Source organism: Diabrotica virgifera, chromosome 2 (genome assembly GCF_917563875.1).
Source record: "Diabrotica virgifera virgifera chromosome 2, PGI_DIABVI_V3a".
In the NCBI taxonomy this organism is placed as follows: Eukaryota; Metazoa; Arthropoda; class Insecta; order Coleoptera; family Chrysomelidae; genus Diabrotica; species Diabrotica virgifera.
Genome location: NC_065444.1, coordinates 89,091,519 through 89,115,300, shown reverse-complemented (window position 1 = coordinate 89,115,300; position 23,782 = coordinate 89,091,519). Strand labels below are relative to the sequence as shown.

General features: G+C 31.9%; 1 protein-coding gene across 2 annotated transcripts in view; it reads left to right on the top strand.

Moving 5' to 3' along the window:
• LOC114332598 (uncharacterized) overlaps positions 1 to 23,782 on the top strand; it is a 69,974-nt gene that overhangs the window by 19,264 nt on the left and 26,928 nt on the right. The window contains exons 4-5 of one of the 2 annotated variants that reach the window (XM_028282422.2): positions 11,678 to 11,713; positions 20,841 to 20,952. In XM_028282422.2, coding sequence (XP_028138223.1) covers positions 11,678 to 11,713; positions 20,841 to 20,952 — 148 coding nt within the window. The remainder of the gene's footprint in view (positions 1 to 11,677; positions 11,714 to 20,840; positions 20,953 to 23,782) is intronic. The other variant, XM_050642705.1, reaches the window with a different exon arrangement.

The window sequence follows — 23,782 nt, the reverse complement described above, 5'->3', positions numbered from 1 at the left end:
TAATATTCTTAAAATTTATATTTTAAAAAGTTATTAATAAAAGTTATTTATTTAAAACTCTAATTAACAGTTACTTTTGAAAAGTTTTGAAATGTAATTCCTGGTAAGTTTTGTTTCAACATATTTTGTTTGAAAACATTAATTATGTTTGTATTGTGCAATTGTGCATGTTACCATGGAAACGGCGATCATATGTATGGAACACTGCGGAGAATCCGCGAGAAAAAATATTTCTCACTGCAATGGCCGACTTTTCTCACTGCGTCAGAAATTGTTCGTTTTGAATGTATGTAAGTAGTGAGAGAAGTTGCTCGTTGTATATCATCCATAGAAAAATATATTTAATTTCCTTAGCTAAGCGCTTTCGGCAAAAATATCATCTTCAGAACTAATGGTCAAAGTATAAAAAAGTACCGCTACTTGGGGTCGTGTGTGTGCAACATATTTTGAAATTTTGTCTGCTGTGATGGAAAATGAAAACTCATCCGGATGATGAAAAATTGATTAAATCAATAATAATTGTAAAACATTAAAAAAACAACCAATTAAACGATACAACATATAAAATTTTGTGCATGGTAATGGGTGTCACCCAACCATTTCAAGTGATGTCTAGTCTAGCAGTTGACTGCTAGACTAGGTCTAGGAGACAAACTGAAGTTTGACAACTGTAGAATACTAAGAAATAGACTAAATAGCTATCCTAAAATAAGAAATAGATTAAAATCCTACATGATTATCAGGCCGGCTTTAGAAAAGACAGATCTACTACAGACCAAATATTCTTCTTAACCTTCGTCGGGCGGCATAGGTACAATTGTAACTTTTGAGTTTTTAAATTGTGATAACTTTTTTTTGTATAGATAGAGACTTGAACTTTTGTGACATGTCTATATTTATCCAGAAGAATATGTGAGCCAAATATAACAAAGAAACCTTCAATAAATCATAGTTTATTTGAAACAAAAATCATAAATGAATGTTAGTGTGGATTTTTGCAACACACATGTCGTTTTAGACAAAGAATGTTCGTCACACACAGGTAGAAAATATGCTACACAACTTTTCCTCGATTTAGGCTGTTTTCTCCGTTCGGTTAGACAAACATGGTAACTTCCGGTTACTGAAGTAGATCCACGAATGCTGTGAGATACTTGAGGAGAATCTACAGCAAGACAAAGATCTTTAGAAAGATCCTTCAAAAACTTCTTGCGTTGGTCCTTTTTTGTAATGGATTGTAGTCTCGATATAATGTAGGAAGCTAAGCCAGTGACGTCAATCATATTTCAAAAAAGGGCAAGTACCAACTCAATGTTCGACGCTTGAGCGTACATTCACCCATCATTTTATCCATCGTATCAACCTCCCTTTAGTTTTAATCTAATTCTTAATCATTTCAGGCTACTTGTCCTGTCATATGCATGGACGGAACGGAAGTAACACTACTGCTTTGTTTTTATTTAGCAAATAAGGACATACGGTAGCATCATGATTGTATGCCAAATTTGTGGAAAACAGCCCTTTCCTTGCTTGCTTTCATATTGCTGAGCAAAAATCTCATATTTTTTTTTTCTAAATGTGCCCACGAACCTCATGTCACACGAATTCTAGACTTTAGCGAGTTCAAAACTGGTAAAAAGTTATCTGTGGTACCCTTTCGCGCAGAAACTTTATAAGACGTGACCAGATCCAAAACTGTTCGTTTTCCAACGTTAACTTGTCGGGAACCATATTCTGTTTTTCATACATAAAGATGAATTTGTATAGGATAAGGTGTTTGAGGCATTACAAACCCAAAATACCATGTTTAGTGTGTTTGGAAGATATTATACATTGTGCATATTTTGTAGGTATGGCCTCTAAATGGAAACAATTGTTATAGAATAGAATACAAATATGCTTTATTTTCACTGAAAATTTTTAAAATTTTATGGACAAAGCTTACATACAGTCAAAAGAAAAACATAATATAAATAACAAATAACAACTACAATTTACTAAAATTAGATAAATCGTCAATAATTAGATAAATCGTCAATAATGTACAGTATAACCTATGGTTATGCATTCGAACCTATGGTGTTCACCTATGGTTATGCATTGGGATGATTTGTAGTCTTGTTGCACATTTTTATTCAGCATTGTCCAGATATCTCGTATGAGGGCAGTCTTATCAGCTTTTTTGCGTTAATGACGGGTATTTTCGTTGCCAAATCTTATAAATATTAGCATAGTCTTGGGATTATCACGAGACATAGCTGCACGTATGAGTGGCAGAGGCTCCATATTCCCCATCTCACACAAGTTTCCTTCGTTGATTCTATTTATACCTCTTTTGCCGGCATTTTGATAAACTAGATGTAGAACCATTAATACAATGGTAATTTGCAGGTATACAATGTATACCTGCTATATGTACACTATACATATATTGACAAACACCAAACAACTAAATGTGGATGAAATCTATGTTTCCAGTTGTAATACAATACAATGATACTCTTCCTAGAATTTGTTTACGACCACTATTTCCAAAATTTTATTGTTGCATTAATTTCAATAATTTACGATAGATAACAGGGATTATTTAAAAGCGGATTTCAATTTTTGTAAATCCATACAAGAACAAATTACCGAATATTATTATTTATTTATTGAGATATTAAACAATTTTTTACCAGTTATGCTAGCAATAAATAATATTATCTTAAAACTAACAAATATTACCTTTAGATTAAAGAATTTTGAAGAAAATATGTTACAGGTACAATTGTAACTATGCCGTCTGTTAACGGTGTAAAATTATGCCGCTCGACAAAGGTTAAAGGAGATCAATTTGTAATGAAGGTAAAGTTGCTCTCATATGTTATTTGTGAATTTTAGACAAGCATATGATCAGAGTCCATAAAATCATAATATATCGAGCATTGGAACATTTGGCTACTTCAAAAAAGGCTAGTAAAAATGGTACTAAATAGCTCTGCCTATGAAATTGCTTGACACGGTCACATTTCAGATCAATTTACGGTTGCAAAGGCTTGAGACGGGGAGATACTTTATTCACCACAATATTGAAATAAGTGTTAGAAGCTGTAATCAAAAAATGCAGTATGAAAGTGGAAGAAACAATCGTAAAAAATGAACACCAGTGCTTGGCATTTGCTGATGATCTAACGATCTTAGTAAGAATCGTGAAAGAATTAAGAAGAGTTGTGAAGAAAACTACTAAAGAAGCACAGAAATTCGGATTGCAGATAAGTGAATACAAAACCAAATACATGATCATGGGACAGACAGAAGAAAAAAATACTTTAGTGTGAGGTCTATAAGTGGTAACAACTATAGCATTAAAATCATGAACAATTTTGAATACAAGGTGTGGAATTCGATGAAAAATAGAAGCTCGATACCAGAATAGCAAAATAGAATAAAACATTTATTAGGTATTTTAAGGGTATTAGGTATTAAAACGCAAAAAGGGAGAAATAACAACAAATAGAGAAGAGCTTTTAACAATAGTAGAAGACTTCTATGGAGAACTTAGCAGGACTTATAAAAGCAGACGAATGAACCAAATACAGCTAAAAGATGCAATAAGCAAAACAATATTAAATCAAGGCTCTGAACTCACGCCAGAAATAACTCTCAGTGAAATTAGACAAGCGATGAATAAAATGAAATACAATAAATCACCAGGAGACGACGGAATAGTGATCGAGGCTGTTAAGAATGGCGGTGAACCTCTAATAAGAAAAATAAAAGTTCTCTTTAATTTATGTTTGGCAAAGAAATCCATACCATCTGAATGGAATAGAGCCAAAACAATTATTGTGCACAAAAAAGGAGAAAAAACTGATCTGGAAAATTACCGACCAATGAGTCTGTTAAACCATCTTTATAAACTTTTCACAGTAATCACCACAAGATTTTAGACAAGAAATTGGACCTATATCAAAGTAGAGAACACACTGGATTCAGAGCAAACTTTGGAAACAACGATCACCTCCAAATAATAAATCAACTCATCGAAAAATCCATAGAATATAACAAGCCCTTAGTTTTAACATTCGCAGATTTCCACAAAGCATTCGACTCAGTAGAACTCGACAGTGTTATAATAGAAGCACTAAACGAGAGCCGCATTGATAGCCGATATTCAAGGCTAATATGCAATATATATAAAAATGCGACAATGTCGATAATCCTACACGATAACAGCAACCAAATACAAATCCAAAGAGGTATCCGACAAGGTGATACGTTGTCACCTAAACTTTTCATATCGGCTCTAGCAAAAGCGATCAAAACCCTTGAATGGGGTGACAAAGGAATAAATGTGGACGGATAGATGCTACACCACCTAAGTTACGCAGACGATATAGTCCTGATTGCAAACGATTTGGGACAAATACAGAAAATGTTGGAAGAACTTAGTACAGCCTGTCATAAAATGGGCTTAAAAATGAATATAACAAAAACAACATGTATGTAGGAATTAGTACCAAGTAAACACCTTGAAATACAAAATGAACAAATAGAACTGGTAGACAAATATATACATCTGGGTCACGAAATTAGGATATGTAAGGACAATCAAACGTCGATCAGATTAGCCAAGCAGACTGAGGCGCACGATTGACAAATCTATAGTGGATATGCGGTCGAGGCGATAAAGGTTCGTGCCCCGGCCCGGTGAATAGAAAAATAAAAAGGCTGACGTCGTAGTCTAAAATTCTAAAAAGAATCTACTTGACTTGGTCTGGAATAAGCTGGTGTCTGATCGGCTTTTGGAGGAGCGGTACGGCAAGGGATAAGGGCTTGCGGCTCGGTGACACTCCTCCATAGATCCCTACCGGAAGGGCGTTGACGCCTAAAAAAACGGTGTGTATATATAAGGACAATCAAACAACCGAAGTATCCAGAAGAATAATACAAGGATGGGCAACATACGGAGCTCTTATAAACGTTTTTAAGACTGTCATTCTAACTAATATGAAGAAAAAAATTTTTCGACCAATGCGTGCTACCGGTGATGACCTATGGTGCAGAAACCTTATCGCTCACAAAGAAAAACGCACAAAATCTAAGAGTAGCGCAGAGAACAAGGGAGCGATCAATGATAGGGGCCACTCTGCGAGACAGGATTAGAAACGAAGATCTACGAGCTAAAACCAAAGTTATAGAACGTCATTGAATGAAGCTGTAACTTAAAATGAAAATGGGCTGGACACTTTGCCAGAATGAAGGATGGAAGATAGACTCGCAAACTAGTTGAATGGAGACCTGGAGCCGATAAACGTAGCAGAGGAAGACCACGAACACGATGGCAAGACGAGTTACACGAAAGACAACAAAAAACTGGATACAGAAAGCACAAGATAGAACACTTTGGAGACAAATAGGGGAGGCCTATGTCCAGCAGTGGATTGAGAGAGGCTGATGATGAGGAATTTTAAGAGCCCTAATTCCTTCTTCTTCTTCTTAAAGTGCCGTCTCCTCAATGGAGGTTGGCTACTACAATTGAAAACTCTTCTCTGTCTTCAGCTGTTCTTATTAGCTGTTCAAAATTTAGCCCTGTCCATTGTAGGGATATTTCTGAGCCACGATAGTCTTTTCCTCCCTAGTCCTCTCCTTTCCTCGATATTTCCTCTCACTATAAGTTGAGCATATTGGTACTTATTATTTCTCAGTATGTGGCCCAAGTATGATGTTTTTCTAACTTTCACTGCGTTGAAAAGTTCTCTTGCCTATTCTATGCAGCACTTCTTCGTTTGAGGTATGCGATGGTAACCTAACCTAATTCCTTACTGGACTCACAATACGTTTATAGACGAGGCAAACTCCCAATTTATAAAACAGCGATTAGACCCACAGTAACATATGCCTACGAGGTATAGACATTAAATAAGAAGTAAGAGGATACTCTGGGAAGATGGGGAAGGAAAATTTTGAAATAGGTTTTCGGACCACGGAAGACAGAAAAAGGTTGGGAGAGTAGAACCAACAGTGAATTAATGGCCTTGTACCAATACCTTACTATTAGCAGATTCGCCAAGACACAAAGAATCAGATGGTTGGGACATGTAGAAAGAATGGCAGTGAAAAGAATGCCTAAACTAGTTTTGACGATAAAACTCATCGGTCCGAAAAGAAGAGGTAGATCCAGAAATATGTGGATTAACAAAGTGGAGGAAGACCTTAAACATGTGAAGGTGAGGGACTGCAAAAAAAGCTCAAAATAAAAGTGTATGGAGAAATGTTGTTTATCAGGTTCTTCGGAGTAATTAAGAATTTTGTATATACCTAAGTTTAAGTTACCTACGGTTAAAATAATTGTAATTACGTAGTTAATCTTATGATTATATATAATAAATGCCCTAGGTCAGGGGTTCCCAACCGGTGGTACGCGTACCACTAGTGGTAAGCGAGAAGATTTCAGGTGATACACGTCGCGTGGGTGAAAATAGCGATTACGCTGGGCCTCTAACTGCAGAAGTGCCAGTACGGTCTATCGGGTTGTTTTTGGTGAACCTTGAGACTTTAAAGGATGGTGTTAAAAAACATAAACTGCAGGACAATCGGAAATATCATTGAAGCTACTTACAGTACGGTTTTGTAGTGAAGACAAGCACAGAAAATAGTGACAATCATATTCCTCAATGTGTCGCTTATTTCGAAAAATTATTCCTAACTTGACTGGATCAGAAATCCTTTTGCAGGAACCCCACCAAATGAGTTGAAATTAAAGGAAACGTTTATCGATCTAACAGAAGACAGTTCTATTAAATACGGTTTTAAAGAGAAATCGTTAATTGATTTCTGAATTGGGTGTAAATCCGTCTATCCAATGCTCTTTCGGAAAGCTAAGTTGTTTTTGATGCCAAATGTCACTAGTTATTTGTGTGAGACTGGTCTTTCTGAACTATTGTATATAAAAAATAAATATAGAAACAGACTAACCAGTATTGAAGAGGACTTAAGAATAAAATTGCAACAAACTTCGCATTCATCTCGATACATAATGACTAATGTTGATTTTTGTTGATTTGTTTTTTTTTTGGGCTGATAGTTTGTACCAATGATATACCATTGCACATTGTTTTTGGATAGCTATGGGTAATAAACTGTAATGTGCCTAATTGTTTTATTTTTCTTTTATTTTAATTGTGTGAAAAAATCGGGAGAGGGGCTTCTTTTTATTCTATGCCCCTCCTCGGTGTGTTTGTTGGTACGCCAAAATCTTCAAAATATTACGGTATTACGCAGTTGCTAGAAAGTTGGGAACCCCTGCCCTAGGTCTTAACGGCCTGTCTTTCTTCTTCGCTTTCTTCTTCTTCTTCTTCTTCTTCTTCTTCTTCTTCTTCTTCTTCCTTTTAATAAGCAATTCTGCCTGTTCATTGGCGGATTGATATATCTATGGAATATTGTTACTCCATTTTTTGCGCGGTCGGCCGACACTTCTTCTACCGATTGGAGATTAATCTATTTTGACCACACGTTTCTTCCCCATTCTGATTATGGGGTTATTCCATTTTTTTTCTTTAGCATCCATTCGTTTATACACTTTGTATTAAATTGTCTTCTAATATCTTCATTCTTAGTACTCTCATCCCTGCCGTTTCCAGTAGTCTTTGTGTTGTGGCTATATCGGGTCTTATTTCTGATGTATATGTCATTATTAGTCTTACACTTTCTTTATAAATTCTTGACTTCTTGAATTCTTAGTATTAATATGTCGGTTTGGCCATATAGTGTTTTAAGGCATCCTGCCAGTCTATTTGTTTTTGTACTTGATTTCTCACTCCTTTGTCCAGGTTTCCGTAACTTGACAGTAATTTTAAAGTATTTTACTTTCATTACTTATACAATACTGATACCATTAATTTCAATTTAAATCTGATTGGTTCTTTACTGATTACTATTGTTTTAGTTTTCTAAAATGAATTTGTCATAGTGAATTTCTTTGATCTTATGTTAAATCTGTGGACTAATCTTTGCAGACTATCTTCATATTGGGCTATCAATATGGCGTCGTCTGCGTAGCAAAGTATTTTTACTTCTTTGTTTCCCATTCTCTATCCTCTTCCTATGTTGACGTCTTTTAACGACATGTTGTGCGTATAAATAAAATTATCCAATCCACCAATGCACCTTCACTTTTTATATACAGGGTGCAATTCTTGTGTGATATTGGTGGATAATATATTAGTTTATTTAGACAATGATATTCTACAGACTCGGATAATATGCCGAATTGTACAGGGTAATTAATATCTATCTGGAAAAGCAAATTAGCAGATAAGCAGCTCTGGTAAAGCAAATTTAAATGGGACAACTAATTGTAGTACATTCTTTCACGGTTTTTGCTTTAAATTTTAAAGAACCGCTTGGATTGACATGAAATTTGGCACACGCATAGCTAACATGTCACAGAAAAAAGTGATACCAATGTGTGCTTTTGCCCTGGGGGTGAGTTTCACCCCATCTCGGGGGTGAAAAAATATATGTCCAAAATAAGTCCCGGATTGGATATACAGTGGAACCCCGATAAGTCGGCCCACGATAACCCGGAAGTCCGGATAACCCGGACCGATTTTCATCAAACATTTTAACAAATAAACAATTAAACAACTTTATCAAATAAAAATGTATGTAGGCAAAATAATATTTGAGAGATAATGTGTATTTGTGTAATTTAAACTACATAACGATAGTAAAAATGATTCATGGCACACGGCGGCAGAGCGACCGTCTCGGCTTATCGGAAAGAATAGGCACTGTCTGTATTCTTTTTCCTTTATTTACGTCAGACTGTCTTAGCATTGTTTAAAATAGACTAAAAGACTATTTAAAAAATCATTTTTTAAAACAATGGTCTCAGTCTGTTCTTAGATAACAACATTGTTCCTTGTGACCGTATTGTGTGTAGTACAGTCGTATCAGATTGTGTTTGCGTGTTTTTTGTCTACGTAATGGCAACAAAACGTAAAAATGTTGTAGTGACAATGGAAAAGAAACTAAAAGCATTAGGTAGGATTGATAAAGGCGAAAATGTAAAATCAATTTATTGCAGCATCATATGGTGTCGGTACATGTACAGTTGAGTTTTTTACCAAGAAATGAACAAAACTCTACACTCTATACAACTATACGTAATTTAGATGTGTACTGTGCATATGAGTTTCATGTTTTTGTGATTATAATGGAGGTTATCTGTAAGTATACCGTATTTTATTAATTTTTACCATATTCTCCGGCTAACCCAGAATTTCGATAACCCGGATCGGCCGCGGTCCCGATTAATCCGAGTTATCGAGGTTCCACTGTACTGACTAATTTTAAGCAACTTTTGTTCGATAGAGTGGTTTCACCAAATCAATATTTTTCGAGTTATTTGCAAGTGAATATGTTCATTTTTCAACAAAATATCCACGTTTTTAGACGGTTTTTCGCAAATAACTCAAAACGTAAGCATTTTTTTGGAAAAATATTCTTAGCAAAACTATAGCATATAAAAAAGTAAAAAAAAAATATGTACATATATATTAGGTCTCTATACCTAGCAAAAACAGAGTTATAGCTAATGAAAAATAGGTTCATATTCGAAAAATTCCAAATAGAATAATTCAATGTAAAATATCCAAATAACATTCTTTTCACTGCATTTTCTTGCATTCTTGGGGAAAACACATTACAACTTTTTTAAAGTGTTTTAAAAAAACTTTATTTCTGTTTTTATAAAAAAAATTTCTAGCATCAAATGTAAGCAAGGTACGCTCAAAATAAAGTTGGTCCCTTTTGTTTTGGCAAAAAAATCAGAAAGAACACCCTCCAATTAGCAACTTAAATGAAATTAATCGTTACCGCTTCACAAGTTACTTTACTTATGTTTTGTTTATATGATCTCTAAGTTTCATCGATTCAAAGTGCTTATTTTTAAAAAAATTTGGTTTTAAAGTAGAATTTTTAAAAATTTTAAATTTGAAAAAATGCTTTTTTTCTCGGAAAAAAGTCGGCTTTACTTTTCTGAATATTCTGTATTTTTTTGTTTTTCTGTAAAACAAAAATTGGTTAAGAGTGATAACGATGGCTTAGTGTGAAAACCTCGTATCTCATTAAATTACAATTTTACAGGAGAGGCAAAAAACTGATTTTCTCCATAATATAACCTAAAAACAAAAATAACGTTACGTATTTTTAATTCGAGCACATTGAGACAAATATCTGATATTGGCACAGAGCGAAAAGTGTTAAATGTTGCTATTAAATTGGAAATACAAATATTAACTGTGAAAAACACGTAAATACCCTTGCAGTATATAGAGCCTTTGCCGAAGTAACTGTGATAACCTCGTATATCTTAATATACGTGTTTTTCATCTCAAATGAGGTTGTATTTTTTATTATTTACGAGGTTTTCATTTTTCATAGCTTATTGCACACCTCCAAATACTAGGTCGATACAATACGAATCTTTTGATTTAAGGTTCATAAAATGTTCCTATATGCCGGACTACCTTTTGTTGTTCACAAAAAACATTTCTGCAAGTCGAATCTCTCAAACAAACACTCCAAATTAAGTACCAAATTCTTGATTATAAAATATACGTGGTATTCACACTAAATCAAAAGAGCAATTGATATACGTGGTTTCTTTTTTCGGTTGTAGAAAATAGTCTAGTGTATTTGGAATTTTTTTAACAGTTGTAAATAATGAGATACAAGGTTTTCAAACTAAAACCACCAAAATGTCATTTTCGAAAAAAAATGAGATACGAGGTTTTCACACTAAGCACTAAGCCATCGATAAGTGACTCGTTCAAGCCCTTTTAACTACAGCTCTTTCAAAAATAAGGAACTTGAACAGAAGAAACTTTTACAGGTCATATGATCAATACATACGAGAGTAAAAAACTTGTGAAGTTGTAACAATTAAGTTCATTTGAAATGTTAATTAGGGGGTGATTTTCCCGATTTCTTACCAAAAAAAAGGGACCAACTTTTATTTTGAGCGTAACTTGTTTACTTTTGATTCTAAAAAAAAAATTTAAGCATTTTTCCAACACTAAAAAAGTTATAATGAGTTTTTTCCAAAAAAGTGCTTCGTTTTTTGGTTATGGCACGTTAAAATATTCGATTTGGAATTTGACGAATATGAACCTAATTTCATTAGCTATAACTATGCTTCTACTAGTTACGGTGAGCTAATATATACACCATATTTTCCACTTTTTTACGTGCTTTATTTTTAATAGGAATCTTTTTTCGACCAAATACTTACTTTTTGAGTTATTTGCGAAAAACCTCTGAAAACGTGGTTATTTTGTAGAAAAATTAACATATTCACTCGCAAATAACTCAAAAGTATTGACTTAGTGAAAAAACTTTATAGAACAAAAGTTGCTTAGAATTAGTAACTTTATCTATTTCCGGACTTATTTCGAACATATATTTTTCATTCGCAACAGGCGGTGAAACTCACCCCTAGGGCAAAAGCACACATCGGCACAATATCACCTTTTTTCTTTGACTCGTTAGCTATGTGTATGCTAAATTTCATGTCAATCCAAGTGGTTGTTTAAAATTTAGATGTTTTGCAATATTTTACCTTTAAAGAACGTACTATTGTTTTACCTGTGTATTTAAAAAAAATATAAATAATATTATTTTGTTTTAGCGATATACCTATTGCCTCTGGAATATTGGCCTTCCCGTAAGTAAAAAAGTAAAAATTTTACACAAGTTAACAGACGTACACAACGTAAAAAATAAAATATATAAATAATACTTAAATATAAATTATGTACTATTCTCCATATGTTACTGACTTACTAATCGTGGTATTTTCTTTCTATTGACTTCCTCTGTTAGTATGGGTAACCACATCTTACTGCATTCTACCGAGGAATTTTCGACACAGTTGGTTTCATTTAGCATAATTAGAGACGCTTCTTTTAAATTTCTCTTTTTACTATCTGTTTCTTTCAGGACTATACTTGAATCTTTCCACTGAACTCTATGTTATAGTCGGTTCGCTAAACTCAGACGCAACTGGCTAGATACTTTAGTCGATAATTTTTTTGTTTTTGGCCAATTTTGCAAAAATTGGCAAAATTACTAACTATTTAGTGATTATTAACTATTTAGTAATTATTTTTTGCCAATTTTACTAAAATTGGCAAAATTACAAACTAATATATCTAGAAAGTTGCGTCTGAGTTTAGCGAACAGACTATAATTTTCCCATGCGTGTTGACATATTTCATATCTGTTAAATTCTCTATTTTTAATATAAAATTTATGTTCACTTATTCTAACGATTAATGATTTTGAGGTTTCACCTAAATAAAATTGTTCGCATTCAAAAGGTATTTTATAAATAATTTCTTGTTGTTTCTTGTTCATTGTTAGGTTTAGTTTTAGACCAAGTAGATCTCAATGTGTTTGTTCTCTTGAATGTTGTTGAAATGTTGAATTTATTTCCTATTGCTTTAAGTTTTTCAGATAGTCCCTTTATAATAAATATGTTATTGATATTTTCCTCGTATTATTTCTTGTGAATGTTATAGTAGTCCATGTGGTGAGACCGCTCCCGTCTGAAAAACATTTCTAATTCGGTTTCTCTGCGGATTCATATTCAAAAATGTCCCCTTTAAACAAATCTGAAGGGTGCCGGACGGAATTTTTGGGCAGAAATTGTTTAAACCATTTTTTTAAACAAATACACAAGATCACCTTTTATTGCTCCAAAAAATATATTTTTAGGTTTCTTGGGTCATTCTAAACAAGAAAGGTATCTTGTGATCTTTCTCAAAAATTGACAGTTTTCGAGTCATAGGCGATTTAAAATCTAAAATATGCGAAAATACGCATTTCCGAGGCTTAAAAACTCATATTTAAGTTAGTATTTTTAAGGGTGCCAATAACTTGGATTAGAGTTTAAATATTCCTTTTCAAGATTCCGAAGAGTGATCGGGTCTAACTTCAATTGAGACCGTAGTTTTTTAATTGTTAATTATGTGTGTCCATCCGGTTTTTTTGCCGGTGCGGCGCGCACTATTTTCAAAAATCTCCTATTTTCCTTCGAAAAATATTTTTTCTAGATTCTTTGGAACATTCTAAATAAAATAAGTATATTGACAATTTTCTCAAAACTTACTAGTTTTAAGGTTATAAGCGATTATAATGCGAAAATGTGTTTTTTGTCATTTTTTGGATTTTAAATTGCTTATAACTTTAAAACTATGTATATAATTGATGGATTCGACCGTTACTTGATGGAAGTTCATTTTATCTAACAATAAAACACTAAAAACGTTTGTTTTCTATACTTCCACAAAATTTATTATAACTAAGTGACTACAGCTCTTTCGGCGGAGTGCCTTTCTCAAGTGATATAGTTTACAATGTGTTTGCCTTTTTAAGTCTTCAACTGAAGAGGTTGAGGAGTGGGGAGCTGTCTGTCTCGAGTTGGTCATTCAGAATTATATCTGTATTTTTCAGTTTACTAATTTCCATAGATTCTAAAAAAGATAGCTTAAGGCCTTTATTTTGAATATGTAGAATTTGAAACTCTTCATTGAAAGAATGATTATGATCTAGAAGGTGAAGTGCGTATGTAGAAGTGTCTGTTTTTCTATTGTTGAATGCCCTTTTGTGTTCTGCTATCCGTTTGTCAAAAGTTCTGCCAGTTTGACCGATGTACGTTTTCGGACAGTCACCACAAGTTAGTTTGTACACACCACTCTGTAGTTGCTTTCTCTTTCGGCTTTTATTGTTCTTAATATATTTGCTTAAGTTGTTGTTAGTTCTGAAAGCTGGTGTTATTCCTTTCTTTTTTATGTATCTGGCTATTGTTGTTGTTATCTTGCCAGTATATGTGAGAGAGCAGAAGGTACTGGGTTCTTTTTGTGGTGGTGAATACACTAATTTCAGGGCTTTCTTATGGAGTTTTTGGTTTAAAATTTTGTTAACTGTTTGTTCGTTATAGCCGTTGTTTACTGCTATTTGTTTAATGATGTTTAGTTCTATCTCGAAGTTTTTTTTTGTCATGGGAATTTCTGTCAGTTTATGTATCATGCTATGCCCTAATAACACAAAACATTCCATGAATGTTCCTAGAATGTACACACAGGACATTGAAAACATTCCTGGAATGTCCCCAAATGCACACGAATGTCCCTGGAAAGTCCCAGGAAAGTGCTGTGTCAGCATTTTAAATATTCTTAGAATGTTCTGTTGGAACATTCCATGAATGTCTACGAATGTTCTTTGGACATTCACAGTCTATTTTTTAGACTGAATGTCTTGTTGGAACATTCCATGAATGTTCTTTGGACATTCACAGTATATTTTTAGACTGAATGTCTTGTTAGAACATTCCATGAATGTCTACGAACGTTCTTTGAACATTCACAGTATATTTTTTAGACATTCACTGAAATATATCGTCAGTAATGTGACAATACCTCCTATATGTTTTTTCATGAGGTTCGCAGGAGACGAAAAACATTTTTTAAGGTCACTTTCTGTTTTCGTACGTATTCTGACTTTTTTGTAGTAAATAGATAGTTGAATTTACTGCAAAACAAGTCAAAAAATATATGAAAACAGGAGGTGGCCGAAACAAGTTTTTAGTCTATCTTACAAATCTCTTGAAAAAAACAGATAGGAGGTATTGTCACATCACTGACGATATGTGGCCATACCAAATAATACATCCTTGATAAATATAAACATTTTTATTGCAAAAAATCTTTACATACATTTTTTAATGTAATTTACTGACATTCCTAAATATTATAAAAAAATGTGTCACATTTGCTTTGTAAACCTTTCTTTTGCTTTTCGTAGCCACATATTCCGTTTCCATTCTGGTTTTTTGTAGACCACTTCTCTCAGCTGATTCTAAAAGAAAATAAAATAAAAGGTAATTTTTCTATCCTTTACAATTAACAATCAGAAGAAATATTATTTACAGGTAATAATACGCATAAATAATAATAATAAAAAAATAAATATTAAATAATATTTAAATAAATAATAAATAATATTTAATAAATAAAATAATAATAATGAACATTTTGTATTTTGACAACGACATCCGACGTGGAAGTAGAAACCTTAATAAAATTATTTTTTCAAGTAAATTGTGGCTTATTTCCTCATTAGAATAGTTAATTACAAAAAAGCCACAAAGAAATAGATTTTTCACGAACAAATAAGTATTTAGTATTCATTATATTTATTGTTTTTATTATTTACTTTAATGTCCTACTGGTACATTATTTGACAAATAATGACATTTCGAAGTCTGTTAAGTATGATATAACGCCCTTGGGCATTAAATTTAAATAACGACTTAGATACTGTCAAGTTGACAAATATCAACCTAAGTAAAACTATGGTTACCACAATTATGTTACTACTGTTACTGGTAAATGTACTTATTTAAAAACTAATCAATTCAAAATTCATTCAAATTTTTCGCATATAAAGAATAATTTAGTCAGACATTAAACGTTGAAGGCACCACAGGTATTATAATAATAACGCTTTCGGTCAACGTATATCCCTCAGGCCCTTGTTAAAAACACCATTGACCTCAAGCGTTATTATCCTTATAATACCCTTGGTACCTTAATAACTGTAACATAAGATTATACCTTAATTCTTGTTTTCTATTTCTGATGTTTTTATTTATTTACATTGAATATTAATCTGTTTTGTTGTATAATCTACTTCGCAATAATTATGTGATATATTTGACTTAAAATGAATTCAAAAATTTTTTGCAGTTGGGCAACAATGTCAACTTAGATCTCCGATGTAGATAATGAATTACAACAGTATCTATATTGTACAGACTGTATTATTAATTAGGTTATTTATTTATTTATTTATTGAAATATACATCCACCAGGTATAAACCCATAAAGGTGTACATAAGAAAACTACATACATTGACTGAACACTTGATGACAAAATATAAAATAAAATAAAGAATAACCAAAAATGTTTCTGTTGTTAATACACATACACAATAATAAACAAAGACCTTAATAAAGAAAAATAACATGGCATCAATTCGATAAGCTATTGCGTATTTCACGTTTAAAGATGTTAAAACCAAGAAAAAAAATGCATATACCTGTGTGACATAAACTATTGGAACAGCACAGTCTCTTAAACGAACAGATGAAAGTGAAGTTCTGTCAATATCTTTTTCTAAAAAGTGTTTTGAACATACTCCTCTATTAACAAATCTGATCTATACTTCATGTCTTCTTCGCAGGATCTTCTGGAAAGCTAAAAATACAAAATATATGCATTACTAAGCATTATTAACAAATTTTAGTTTTGAATAAAAAATATGATTAATGGACTCACAAAATATTATAAAACAGCTTAGAAATTGTTTATTAGTATAGTCGGTTCCCCAAACTCTGACACAACTGGCTAGTGATTTTAGTAGGTAATTTTTTTTGTTTTTGGCCAATTTTGCCAAAATTACAGTAATTATTAACTATTTAGTTATTATTTTTTTTTGCCAATTTTACCAAATTGGCAAAATTATTTACTAAAATCACTAGCCAGTTGTGTCTGAGACTCAGTAGTACTGAGACTGAGTTTAGCAAATCGACTATAATATTCTGTGTATTCATTAGTTGGTACTGCATATTATAGTGTGTGGTCTACCATCCTATTTATAAAGGCATACATTAGCAAAAACGCAAAAAGAATTACTTTAGTTTTACAAATCCTATTGTTATTATCTCTATTTACTATTTTAGTTAGGAATAAGCGAAGTTTGTGGCTTATTCACAATTATTATTAAAATAATAAATGGATATGACCAATTATTAACTTATAAAATAAAATAATAATTCTTCTGATTTATGCCTTTTATTCACTTTGTTATATCTATTTTACTTAAAAGATTTTTTATGAATAGTATTATTAGGGTATTAATAGTATTAATTTATTTTCTGAAATACAGGGCCTGCCTTCGTTTACATATTTGCATACTAACCTTTTAATAGGGCTTTTCATTCAGTCATTTGTTTGGAGCTTCTGTCATAATTGAAACGTTATTCCTGCAGATTTTTTTATCTACATTTGTTTCTGCTACTCCAACTGCGTTAAAAACAGGACACCATTTTATTCACTATGTTAATAATACTATTAAAGCTATTATAAAAGTATCCGAATTAAAAAAATATTCTTAAAAAGCACAAATAACACAAACAACGATCCACCCACGGCAAAGCAAGGTGGCCAAGATGAAGATGCCAAGATGGCCGAAGCGAGGTCGTTGGTTGGTCGTTTTTAGTCACGTGATGCCCTCTCAAGCGCCATGCACAAAAATATATGCACGGCGAATTTGAAAATGAACGCAAAAGAAATAAATATAAATGCCTCTCTTGGGTTTTGCATAAGTTATAAGTATTTTTTTTATTAACAAAATCGCATTCCAAATTGAATATTCGCGAACAATAATTTTTATTACATTTGTATGTTTATAATATTGTATTAGGTAATTGAACTTGGGAAACTCTTTAAATTTGACATATTATTGCACTGTAGGCCTAAAGTGTCACTTAGTTTGTCTGGTATGTTATAAGTAATGTTGTATCTGTTACACGTATGTATTATTTCGCAACTTAAAATATAGGAACATTGGTAGTATGTTCACAGAATGTCTTATGGTAACATTCCAGGAATAATTTAAACAGATGTTCACCGAATGTTCCCTAAATTTCCAGGACATTCAAATATTGATAGAACTTTGGTAGTACATTCCTGGAATGTTGTGTGTTGTTAGGGTGGTAGGCTGCTAATTTGTGTTGTGTAGGATGGGATGATGAATTGTGTATAGTTGTGTCAGTATGGGTAGGTTTATGATATACGGAGAACTCATGTTTGTTGTGTAGTCTGGAAATCGTTACATCTAGAAAGTTTATGGAGTTATTCTGTTCTGTTTCTATTGTAAACTCAATATTATTATGAAGTGAATTAATATATGATAGAAATTGGTCAAGTTGTCTGTTAGTTTCTGTAAAGCATACTAGTATGGCACTCCGCCGAAACAGCTGTAGTCACTTAGTTATAATAAGTTTTGTGGAAGTATAGAAAACAAACGTTTTCAGTGTTTTATTATTAGTTAAAACTATGTATTAACTTTTGAGAAAAATGTCAAGCAACTTATTTTATTTAGAATGTCCTAAAGAATCTAAAAAACTATTTTTCGGAGGAAAATAGGAGATTTTTGAAAATAGTGCGCGCCGCACCGGCAAAAAACCGGATGGACACGCATAATTAACAATTAAAAAACTACGGTCTAAATTGAAGTTAGACCCGATCACTCTTCGGAATTTTGAAAAGGAATGTTTAAACTTTAATTCAAGTTATTGGAACCCTTAAAAATACTAATTTAAAGATGAGTTTTTAAGCCTCGAAAATGTTTATTTTCGCATTTTTTAGATTTTAAATCGCCTATAACTCGATAACTGTCAATTTTTTGGAAAAAATACAAGATACCTTTCTTGCTTAGAATGATCCAAATAACCTAAAAATATATTTTTTGGAGCAAAAAAAGGTTATTTCATGTATTTGGTTAAAAAAAATTTTGGACAATTTCTGCCCAAAAATTCCGTCCGGCACCCTTCAGATTTGTTTAAAGTGGACATTTCTGAATATGAATCCGCAGAGAAACCGAATTAGAAATGTTTTTCAGACGGGAGCGGTCTCATCATATGGACTGTAGGATTCCGTTCTGGGTCGTTCTGTTCCATTAGATCCAATCTTGACAATTCCTTATTTATAAACGATAAAGGATAATCATTTTCTAATAAAACAGGCGTTAACAATAATTGTTTTTCTGCTAAGAATGAATTTTCGTTAGAACAAGTAATTTTGGCTCTAAGTCTTCTACTTTAAAGTGTATAGTATGTTTCAATTGCCGATATAAATGAGTCGGATTAAATTAAATTATTAGAAGAATTTCTTTACTAAGCAACACCATTTTTCCTTAATTTAGTAATATTTTGTATTTTGATAACGACGTCCGATGTGGACGTCGAAACGCCAATAAATCATTTTTTGTTAAATTGTGGCTTATTACCCATTTAAAAGAATAAATTACATAAATGCCACCAAGTAAGAGCTTAAGAACAATATTTTTAGGTTAATTATTATCTGAGAGGATAGAACAGCCTCTTTAGTCAATCATATAGTTCAGAGAAATAAGGAAAAAAAATATCCTGTTGGTGACACAACCCCCTCCAGGCCGAAACTAAATTTTTTGAATAGAATGGACATCCATAATAATCACCTATATGTTTCCTGCAGCCGATTTTGATGATATACATAGTTATAAACAAATGAAGATCAAAAAACGGTAAATTTTCGCTTTTTTCGTCTATTACTAAAAAATTAGGCATTGTACACAAATTTGAGAGTAAGAAACTTATAAATCGTATAAAAAACTTCAATATGGCGTTCGCTGAATAAGTCTATCCTTATTGGTTGCTTAGAAAATTGCAAAATAAATCATAAATTTTGAGTTTTTATAAATATTCATAACTTATTTAAAAATTAACATAGAACCTTCTTATTACCCGGAATGCTGAGACTTATGGTGCTTAAATCATACCCTAAATTTTAAAGCAATTGGTCAAATAGTTTAAAAGTTATTTAATTTGTTTTTCCCAAATTAATTTTTTTTGCAACACTGTAAGGCAGAAAATGATGAAGTTACAGTAATACCTTAGATAGTTTATGAAAGAAGAAAATTTACAGTATTAATTTAATTAAAAAAAATGACAAAAAATAATTATAAATATTGCAAAATTATTTTGCAAAAACATGTGATTTAAAAAATGGGGGGGCTAACTTTGCCCCTAATTGTCCTAGGAGAGTTGTTTTTCTTTCTAAATGTGTATAAAAATTCAGTCTCTCTAAATATGAAAAAATAATTTTTCTACGGGTAAGGGTTAAAAAGTTATTCTAATTGTTTATAAGTAAGCAAAAAATCGACACATTTTTGCAAAATAATTTTACACTGTTTAAAATTATTTTTTGTCATTTATTTTTAATTAAGGTAATAGTATAAATATTCTTCTTACATAAACTGTCCGAAGTATTATTCTAACCTCATAATTTTCTGACTTATAGTGTTGCAAAAAAAATGAATTTGGGTTAAACAAATTAAATAACTTTTAAACTATTTGACCAATTGCTTTGAAATTTAAAATATAATTTAAGTACAAGAAGTCTCAGCATTACGTGTAATAAGAAGGTTCTAAGTTAATTTTTACATAAGTTATGAATATTTATAAAAACTCAAAATTTATGATTTATTTTGCAATTTTCTAAGCAACCAATAAGGATGGACATATTCAGCGAACGCCATATTGAAGTTTTTTTATACGATTTATGAGTTTCTTACTCTCAAATTTGTTTAAAGTGCTTAACTTTTTGGTAGTAGACGAAATAAGCGAAAATTTACCGCTTTTTGATCTTCATTTGTTTATAACCATGTATATCATCAAAATCGGCTGCAGGAAACATATAGGTTAATAATATAGATGTCCATACTACTCAAAAAATTTGGTCTCGGCCTGGAGGGGGATGTGTCACGAGAAAAATCTTATTTCTCTGGACTAATAGGCCGCTGTTAGGTCTATGAATGCAGCTGCAGTTTCAAGTTTTCTGTCATAGATAAGTTGTCATCATTTACCTTGCCAGACTTAGAAGTAGCCAGACGTAGTATATTATTGATTTTGATAATGTCTGTGAAAAATTAGCCCCAATATGTAACGATACGAAATAATTTTTAGATGGGAGATAAAATGCAATTGAATGAAACACTGCTAAGATACTATTTACCTGACATGCATAAAGCTGATGCTGTTCATTATTTGAAATGTAACGCCGAAGCCAGAGAAAAGCGTAAGTATATTAAATAATATAATTTTCAGTAGTAATTGCACCAGAGCTCTAAAATTATCGAATTTTCCCGGAGTGACACTTTGACAGTTTTAATTTCACGACCCGAAGGGGAGTTAAATTATGTCAAAGTGTCACGAGGGCAAAAATTCGATAATAATTTTAGAGATCGAGTGCAATTTGTTGCGATTATTTCATGAATAAAACTGTTCAAAACCAAAATTTTATTGTAATTTATTTATGTAACTACAAATTAGCACAATTAAGCACACAGTTGTTATAAATATTTGACGGTTGAAAGTCATCACTTTTATAATTTTGAAAACATCAATTGTCATTAATATCACTGAATGTATTTTTTCGTAGCAACGAAGGGCATCTGACGAACGTAATATACTTGACGACGGGATATTATCAAAAATTATCAGTTTAATTTTTATTTCTGTAGCTTTCTATTGGTCAAAATCTCCTATGAATGAAATAATCATCTAAATATTTTGTACATTAAGGGCCGGTTCTTCGTACAAGAAAAAATAATAATGAATTCTTAACCCAAGAGAAAGATGATATGAATAAAAATGATTTATTTTTCACATTACATGCCTTTTTAAGCAATAATTTTTCCCCTCCATTTTGTGTCTTCGAGTAGGGATGAAGAAGTGACACTGTCATTGAAAACGACATTTGAAATGAATAGAAGTAGCAGGCATTTTCCTTATTGAAAAACAGATATTTACAGAGTAAGAATATACAGGGTACGTTCAGTATGTTCAATTGATGATTTAGATTTTAGATGAAAAGAGATCGTAAATAGAAGTTAAAAAAAAGGGGAAAATAAAAGAGGATGATAAAAGAGGATAATAAAAGAGGGTAATAAAAGAGAATAATAAAAGAGGGCAATAAAAGAGGATAATAAAAGAGGATAATAAAAGAGAATAATAAAAGAGGGCGCCAACGAGTTTTTAACGAATAAAACAGGTAAAACAAATAGAAGAAAATTATTTTTGATGAAATATTAAAGGAAATAAAGTAAAATAATTATTTAAAAATAAAATATCAAAGATGTGACGTTTGTAACCTTACAGATTTATTATTTAAAGTTTCAATTAAGTTTGCAGTTTTTTTTGTTAATTGGTGGAAATGGAATGCGCTACAAGGAATTTGACGCGCGATGAGTGTGTTCAAGCAGTGATCTTACCTAGCGAAAACTTAGCTACCATGCTATAGGCTCCTTATACATATTGGTAACAATTTTTTGCTAATGCAAGATAATGCAAGACCTCACGTTCACGACCTGTAACTGTAACAACAGGTAAATCTTCGGGCTTCGCATTGGCCATCGCATAGTCCATATCTTAACCGGAGCGAGCATTTGTGGGAGATAATTGGCAGAAGATTATGATAGCGTTTGCCACATCCTAGAACCTTACAAGAGGTAAAATCAGTAGCTCTCGAGATTTGGAATGATATTGATCAAGACCGAATAGCATTGAGTTATAATTTAAATATTTTTTATAAGCTAGAATATTACACGGGGTGTTCCTAACTTTAAGAAAAAACACAGTACGATTGTTACACCCGGTATGAACTGACCTTTACCTGACTATCAGCAATAATATTACATGGATTTTCTTAAACAATAAGACTATAACATACTAAAAAAAATAACTCAAATCGGACAACAAGTTTATTAATTTAGAGACTTTTAACGCGTACAATTCTACAAGTGAGTCGATTATTTTGCTCTCAAGTGTATAATTCCCGTGGTGCCTTCAACGTTCAATGTCCGACTAAATTATTCTTTATATGCAAAAAATTTGAATGGATTTTGAATTAATTAGTTTTTAAATAAGTACATTTACCAGCAATAGTCGTAACGTAATTGTGGTAACCATAGTTTTACTTAGGTTGTTATTTGTCAACTTGACAGTATTTAACTAGTTATTTAAATTTAATGCTCTAAGGCGTTATTTTTTAAAATAACGCCCTACGGCATTATATTATAATTAACTCACTTCGAAATCATGTCATTATTTGTCTAATAATATGCCAGTCGGACATTAAAAATATTTAGATGAATAATGACGGAACTGTAGATAATGTTGAAAATGGGGGGATTAAATTAAGATAATGAATTTCGAAACAATAGAGACAAACATAAAGCCATGATTGTAAGAATAAACGCCATACCGTTGCTCCTGGATGATTACTCCTCATTTAATCCATATTTTAAATAATTAAAAATCGTTTTTTGCTGTCCTGAGAAATTTGACATTTTGTAGTAACGTCATTCTTCTTCCGGATTTAATTTAAATTTCTTGAAAAAATAAAGTTTTTGAAGATATTCTTCTTTAGCGGCGAATCGATTGAGGGTAAAATTTGATCGATCCCCGCGCATGCGCACACCGACATTATGGTATTAGTGGTTATACGGGCTCTGATTGGGTGTTGAAATTTTGAAATGGTCTGTCAATAATTGTTCAATATGGAGGTTATCGGTAAACAAAAATATTGTATAATATTAGTTTTTATTGATGTGGGGACGGAAATAAAATCAAATTTATAATTATAGTGACTTTTTAAATAGTTTTGAAAAGCCGCAGGTACGTAATTCTAAATGTTTCAGTTGGAAATTCCTAATAGTTTCAATACCTATCTATTTGGAAAATGTAAACAAAATAATGTAGTTACCTATTAGTAGGCAATGCTTTAATTTACATAATCTGATTACGAACAAACTTTCTACAAATCTTCATCTCATATATCGTTTTCGTACTATATATTTTGTTGTATTTTATTTCGACAAAAATCAAACCAATAATTTTATTAAATT